The 8,141-nt window shown below is 35.5% G+C and overlaps 1 protein-coding gene across 1 annotated transcript in view; it reads right to left on the minus strand.

The window, feature by feature from the left end:
* Window positions 1–348: 348 nt before the first annotated feature.
* WDR26 (WD repeat domain 26) overlaps window positions 349–8,141 on the minus strand; it is a 39,675-nt gene continuing 31,882 nt past the window's right edge. Inside the window, 2 exon segments of the mRNA XM_007936964.2 lie at window positions 349–374; window positions 3,573–3,758. Of these exon segments, the coding sequence (XP_007935155.1) occupies window positions 349–374; window positions 3,573–3,758 (212 nt within the window).

The following is an 8,141-nucleotide window of genomic DNA, read 5'->3' on the forward strand; positions in this document are numbered from 1 at the left end:
ACACAGAAGAGCAACAAGAATGGTACCCTGCCAGACAAAAGGCAGGAGGGAAAAAAATATATATACTGAGTTCAATGGGTAAGCCTGAATGTAGCACAGTTCTTCACAACCGATGGGGGGATAATTCAACATGGTGTCCAACAACGTTCTAACGACGTGCTTCATCTCAACTGGTTACTATGAAGCAAGGTGTAAATGTTTGGCCCCAATTGGGTTTCAGAAATGGTTCTTTTTTCATGACGAGCATGTCCGTCCAGCTATCAATCATGTTTGTTTGCACCAAATCCCAAGCCATTAAAATACGACTAATTTTAAGTTAAACAGAAGTCGTCTGCTCCAAATTCGCCATCAACTATCCATGCTACTGCATTCCTCTGGATGAAGATGAAATGTATATTTGGGGAGGTAGGGGGGAGAAAAAGGAAGGGGGAGAAAAAAGGTACCAGTTAGAATGTTTTAAAGTCAGCATCACAATATTACAAAATACAGTACAATAAAAAAAATCACATCAATGCAAATTCTTGATACTTTTTCATCGTATCATTAGAACAGTGTGTCTGATCATGTCATAGGCCAAATATTACAATCTAAACTCAGGATTACTCTGATTAACAGAGAACCCAAATAATCATGTTGAAATCTCCTGCTTTTTAAATAAACCTTGACATAGTTATGATGAATAGAAGCATCTTTATGATCATTTACAATAGAAAAAACAAACATCTGATAGTAGAACTCTGCAAATTTGCTTTGTAATTAGATATTTGGTTTATCCCTCTTTCAATTGCTCAGTTTGGAGTTCTGCAGAATCACCCTCCTCTATTTTTTTCATGTGTGTGTATAAAACAGCATAGTTGAGATGTAATTCACATACCAAACAATTACCAATTAAAATACACAATCCAACAGTTTCTAGTATATTCACAGGGTTATGTAACCATTACCACAATCAATTTTAGAATATTTCTTCACCCATTAGCAGTTACTCCCCATTTCCCTCCCATACACTACCCCACCTGCTGCCCTAAGCAACCACTAATCTACTTTCCATCTCCATGGATTTGCCTATTCTGGGCCATTTTATATAACTGGAATCATATAATATGTAATCTTTTCTGGCTTCTTTCACTTAGGATAAAGTTTTAAGGTTCATCCATGTTTTACCATGTATCAGTAATGTCATCCTACCCTATATACCCCCAAATACACATAGTATGTAATTCTACTGTTAACAGTAAAAATTCTGCAAATTCTTTTTTGAAATGAAGTGGTCAGGTGAAGAATTTTTCTTTAAATGCCTTCTTGTATCTTATTTGAGTATCATTTTCTTTGGTCTCATCTATACTTTTCAAATTTTTTACTCCAAACAGGAATTACTTAAAAAAAATTATCTTCCCCTTAGAGGAGAAAAAAGAAACCAGAGGAAACCTGCATTAAAAGCATATAACCAAATATCTGATTAGGAGTTGCTGTCCTATTTGACATGAAAATGAAAATCTTTTTAGGGATGTATCCATATTGCCAAAATGCAGAAGGTGGCTGTACTGAATCCACATCTTACTAATGAACCAAAATTTGGCTCTCCCACCATGAGTAAGCATCCACATGATCAAATTCACCAAACAAGCAGTGAAGGCATAAACACTACATTGCAGCAGGGGGCATAAACACATCCTCAAAGATACCTCTAAAATAAATTAACTTACTGAGTCAATCTGTTACTATATACCTAATATTTTCCTATTTCTGCAAATCAAATATGATTACTTGAAAAAACAACTTCCAAATGACTAATAAAATTAGAGAAGCACATATGATCATAGTTGAATCTAAGAAGGCCCTGAAAACTTGACCATGACAACAAAAGGTAAAAATTTCTGGTCTCAGTTGATTTCCCAGAGCAACGTTAGAAGATCATGTAGTAATCTACATACAAATACAAAAGGGCCCATCAAGGCTCTGTGCAACCAAGCAGTAGTTCTCAAGCTTTTGACCTAGGTACTCTTCATACTCTCATCCCTGGCTGTGTATCGTCACCTGCCAGTAAAGTCTGGTCAAGTCTTCTCTAATTTGTACCATAAACATAACAAAGTACAGAGAATATAATTTTTCAAACCATACATCTACCCTCTCCACTGAGAATCACTTAACTGAGAGCAGTTAGCATCTTTCCTACTAATGCATGTAGGTGGGACATGATATGTGGAAAAAATGTAAGTCTGTTTCTAAGTAAATTACTTCCTCTAAATGAACTAAGCATGTTACCTGCTCTGTATGATAAAAGCAATGTCATTTACAAAAAACTTCTTATAAGCCCTTCTCTCTAGTACTGATATCATGCCCGATTTAAGCTTCTGTTCTTAACTGTTAGTGTTAATGTTTTGAGCTTTCTTCACCTCTACGAATCTCAAAACCAAAACCACTGACCAGAGAGTCAATTCCAAATCATGGTGACCCTGTAAGTTTCAGGGTAGAACTGCACTGCGTAGGGTTCTCAAGGCTGTGATCTTTCAGAAGAAGTTTGCCAGGCCTTTCTTCTGGGGTGCCTCTTTTGGTTAGTAGCCCAGTTTTTAACTGTTTGTGCCACCCAAGATTCCAAGTATCTCAAAGTAGTGAGAAAAATCTTTCAGACCTTATATGTGAAAACCTGAAGCACTCAACAAGTTAATTAGCTTTGCCATGTTTCAGTTTCCTCATCTGTACAAACAAGGAGAAAAATACTTCTCTTATGGGATAACGATTTTACACAAGGTAATGAATATAGGGCCTAGCATGCTGCTTGACACACAGGTACACAGTAATAAATTTTAGTTTCCTATTCTTTTCCTCCCCATCAAGCATAGCTCATGACAGAATGCTATAGTGCATTAACATGTTTGTTTATAATAATAATAATAATAATAATAATAAAGATCATTAAAACCTTCTCAAATTGTTTGGATTTTATATACTGGTTGGAGTCTCATGTGGAGCCCCTGGGTGGTACAAATGGTAAACTTGCTTGGCTGCTAACTGAAAGGATGTGATTCAAGTCCACCCAGAGACTCCTAAGAAGAAATGCCTACCTATCTTCTTCCAAAACACCAGCCACTGAAAGTTCTAATGGAGCATGGTTCTACTCTCACACAAATGGGGTTGCCATGAATCAGAACTGACTTGATGGCAGCTGGTTTAGTTCTCATATTTATCACAAATTATTTCTCATTGAAGTATAAAATACTTCATCAAATATTATATTTAGGTATCTTTAGGGAGTAAGATTTTTCAGTAAGATTTTTAAACTGACGATACTAAATAGCTAAGCAGATATAAATGGTAGCATATTCCAACTGATTCTTCCCACCATCAACTAAACAAACAAACAAATTGAAAAAACAAAAAGAAAACCCTGATTAGATCTTAAAACAAAGTCCTCTTATGGGGTAAGATAAGGTAAAATCTCTAAAAAAACAGAAAATAAATAATATACCATACTTTAAATTACTGTTTAAAAGTGCTGCAGGTTTACAGAAAGCCAGGTGATGTTTTCATCTGGGGGAAAAAAACACAGGAACAATGTACAATGGTGTTACCTTCAATATTCTGGTGGTCTATAAAAGGTGCTGGTCCCCATATTCTAACAGTGCCATCATCTGAGGCGCTGGCCATCATGGATGGAATCCATAAGTTCTAGCTCACATAGTTCACTATACATAGGTACCCTGTCAGCTCTGCAATTGGCAGCTCACTACGTTTGTGCCAGATGTAAACTTTGTGATCTGAGTATAAACAGCAATTCAGAGAGGAGTTAAAAGAGTTGTTTTAAATTTAACATCAGTTGGTTTTTTAAATGTATCGTTCACTATGCATATAACATGACTTCTGATTACTATACAGCTTGAAGGAAAAATATGACACATTAATAGTTTAACAAATTACCTTAAGCAAAATCATTTTAGTAAAATATACATTTTTTTCTGTTAAAGGTGATCAACTTTCATCAAGTCATCAAAACAACTACCTGAAATATGCTGTCAATAAAGTACTAAATAAAACAAATCTAGGTTCTTTGTACACATATCTAGCATAAAGAGGATAAATATTTGTCACTCGTCATTCTATGGAATCTTGAGGTGAAAGAAATACAAGGTATCTCAATTAAAAAATAACAACAATGAAAATGACAGGTAAATTTTTATTGAGTGCTTATGAAGTACTAAGACTTGATGTATACTATTTAATCTTCATCACTATCCTATGAGGGAGATACGACTCTTATCCCTTATGGATGGTGACTAAAGTATAGGAGGTTAAGTAATTACATCATAGCTAAGAGCTGGTAAATGGTTAAAGCTAAGATTCAATCCAGTCAGCCTAGCCAGAGTTTACTAGTGAGTCTAGACAGAGTCCCATATCTGCATCATAATATGGCTTTGTGGTAGGCTATTTATAATCTCACAAAGTGACCATGAAGACCAAAAACTCCCAAAATTTTGTGAACTAATCTTCAAAATAAATAACCAACTACTATAGAACAGGAGTTAAGAGCATGGAAATCAGGCTACCCAAGGTCAGATCTTCCCTCTCCCATTGACTAGCTATGTAACATTGGTCCTGTTAAGCACTTTTTTCAACTCTTCATCTGTAAAACTTACACTGTGTTGTTGTTAGGTTAGGATTAAAGAAGTTTATACAGACATACCTCAGAGAGATTAAGGGTTTGGTTTCAGCTCACAGCAATAAAGTGAATATCACAGTAAATCAAGTCATACAAATCTTTTGGCTTCCCAGTGCATACCAAAGTCATGTTTGGTTTTTGGTTTTGGTAGTCTATTAACTGTGCAAGACCACTATAAAAAAGTTTGAAGTATTGTGAGAATGACCAAAATGTGATACAGAGACATGAAGTGAGCAGATGCTGTTGGAAAAATGGTACCAATAGACTTGCTCAATGCAGGGTTGCCAGAAACCTTCAATTTGTAAAAATAAAAAATGTTAACTATAAAATATAAAGTACAATAAAAGGAGGTATATGCCTATATATGAAAAAGTGTTTTGAATAAATAGCCTCTAAGTCTAAAACTTTGTAAACAATAACAACAACACATATTACTAAAAAGAGATAGTTAACTAAGTATAGGTAATGGCTCTTAAACAGAAAGCAGAACAGGGGTAAATCAAAAGTGTCCAATCTGATGATGTTATCAGTCAACTATGGTTATATAGAAATTCTCTGTGGGTGTGCTGCCAACTGAGGAAACCTTAGAGTGGTGAAATGGTATTTAACTTGTGGTATAAAAATATGCCCTGGTCTCAAAATTCCTGACATAACGATAAAAGGATTAGGAATGTACTTCAGCTTTTTTGTGAAGCAAAATATAAAGATTTTCACTAACTGAAAATGCTAAATCTATCCTTCTTAGAAGGTATCTGTTGTTCAGTAATTCTGATAATTTTTCCTTGCCTAAAATAAAAGTAGAAGGAAAATAAAAAGCAAATTAGCTGTGTTTCCTAGAACTAAAGACATTCACAAAGGTCAAATACAGGTTTAAATTGTGAATTTAACTGAAATCTGTCTATATTTGAAAGAAAAAAAAATTATTATTATTTTTTTGAAAACACGTAATTAAGGAAGGTGTTTGCTGAAGAGGCAGAGAAAATTAGGATTTGAAGTAGTCATGGTCAGAATGATAGGCTTTGTGATGAAGCTGTGTTTCCTTTATTGGTCTGGGAAATCCAGTCTTTATTCAAAGTTACAAGTTAAGTCCAGCTTTTCTTTATAACCAGCACAATGAAAAAGCTTGTGTAATGGCACAAATTGTTTTTGGGGAAAAGATTTCTAATTGCTCTATTTTATACATGCATTCAAGTATCTGAGGATTTGGAGACCTTGAAATATATTCCTTGTAAATAAATGATAAATGGATAATTGTGGTCATATTGAAAGATAATATTCCCACTATATCTAATTAAGGAGCCCTGGTGGCACAGTGGTTAAGTACTCTGCTATTAACTGAAAGGTCAGTGGTTTGAACCTACCAGCTGCTCCAAAGAGAAAGATGAGGCAGTTTACTTCTATAAAGATTATAGCCTTGGAAACCCTATGGGGCAGTTCTACTCTGTCCTACAGGGTCACAGAGTTGAAATTGACCCAATAGCAACAAGTTTTGTTTTTATTATCTAATTGGTGTTCAAACTATTTTTAGAACCATTCTAAACTACATGAATCACAAGAAAACCAGTCTTAACTTCATAGTTATTACTCGTTTTTAACCCCAAGCAGAATATAATGCATTTTAATTTCATTATTCATCAAATTTTGCTCTAAATTAGTTTGGGCTTAAAAAAACAAAAACTCTGCATCACCTAAAATGGTGGCAGCCATATATATATTTTAAGAATTTCTAGGGCAATCAAGATGTGTTAATTATCACTGGTGACTGGAATGCAAAAGTTGGAAACAAAGAATCACCAGTACTTGGAAAATGTGGCCTTGTTAATAGAAATAATGCTGGAGATCACATGACAAAATTTTGGAAGACCAACAACTCATTCATTGCAAATACCTTTTTTCAACAACACAAACGGTTGTTACACACATGGACTTTGCCAGATGGAATACACAGGAATGAAACTGACTACATCTGTGGCAAGAGGCGACGGGAAAAGCTCAGTATCTTCAGCCAAAACAAGGTCAGGAGCTGATTGTGGAACAGACCATCAACTGCTCACACATAAGTTCAAGTTGAAGCTAAAGACAATTAAAACAAGTCCAAAAGAGCCAAAATATGACCTTGTATATATCCCTCCTGAATTTAGAGACCATTTAAAGAATAGATTTGATGCACTGAACACCAATGACCAAAAACAAGAATAATTGTGGGATGACATCAAGAACATCATCCATGAAGAAAGGAAAAGGTCATTAAAAAGACAGGAAAGGAAGAAAAGACAAACATGGATGATGTCAGAAGAGACTCTGGAACTTGCCCTTGAACAAAGAGTAGCTAAAGCAAATGAAAGATACGACAAGATAAAAAGGCTGAACAGAGGATTTCAAAGAGCAGGTCAAAAAGATAAAGTCATTTATAATGAAATGTGCAAAGACTTGGAGTTGGAAAAGCAAAAGGGAAGAACATGTTCAGTATTTCTCAAGCTGAAAGATCTGAAGAAAAAATTTAAGCCTGTAGTTGCAATACTGAAAGATTCTATGAGCAAAAGACTGAATGATGCAGGAAACATCAAAAGAAGATGGAGGGCATAAACAGTCACTTTACCAAAAAGAATTGGTAAATTTTCATCCATTTCAGGAGGTAGCGTACGATCAAGAACCAATGGTATTGAAGGAAAAAGTTGAAGCTGCACTGAAAGAACTGGCGAAAAACAAGGCTCCACGAATTGACGGAATACCCACTGAGATGTTTCAATAAACCATTGTCACGCTGGAGGCACTCACTCAGCTACGCTAAGAGATTTGAAAGACAGCTACCTGGCCAACTGTCTGCAAGAGATCCGTATTTGTACCCTTACCAAAGAAAGGTGATCCCACGGGATGTGGAAATTATCAAATAATATCATTAATATCACACGCAAGTAAAATCTTACTGAAGATAATTCAAAAACAGCCGCAGCAGCATATTGACAGAACTTCCAGAAATGCAACCTGGATTCAGAAAAGGATGTGGAACGAGGGATATTATTGCTGACGTCAGATGGATCTTGGCTCAGAGCAAATACCAGAAATATGTTTACTTATGTTTTATAGACTATACAAAATCATTTGATTGTGTGGACCATAAAAAATTATGGATAACATTGAGAAGAATGGGAATTCCAAAACACTTAATTGTATTCATGAGGAACCTGTACATAGACCAGGAAGGGGGCTGTCGCTCCAACAGAACAAGGAGACACTGCATGGTTTAAAATCAGGAAGGGAGTGTGTCAGGGTTGTATTTCACCATACTTACTCAATCTGTATACTGAGCAAGTAATTTGAGAAGCTGGACTATATGAAGAAGAACGTGGCATCAAGACTGGAGGAAGAATCATTAACAACCTGCAATACACTGACGACACAACTTTGCTTGCTGAAAGTGAGGATGACTTGAAGCACTTACTGATGAAGATTGAAGAATACAGTCTGCAGTATGGATTATGTC

The sequence above is a fragment of the Orycteropus afer genome, unplaced genomic scaffold (assembly GCF_000298275.1).
Source record: "Orycteropus afer afer isolate SDZICR_OR568_19922 unplaced genomic scaffold, OryAfe1.0 scaffold00039, whole genome shotgun sequence".
Classification (NCBI taxonomy): domain Eukaryota; kingdom Metazoa; phylum Chordata; class Mammalia; order Tubulidentata; family Orycteropodidae; genus Orycteropus; species Orycteropus afer.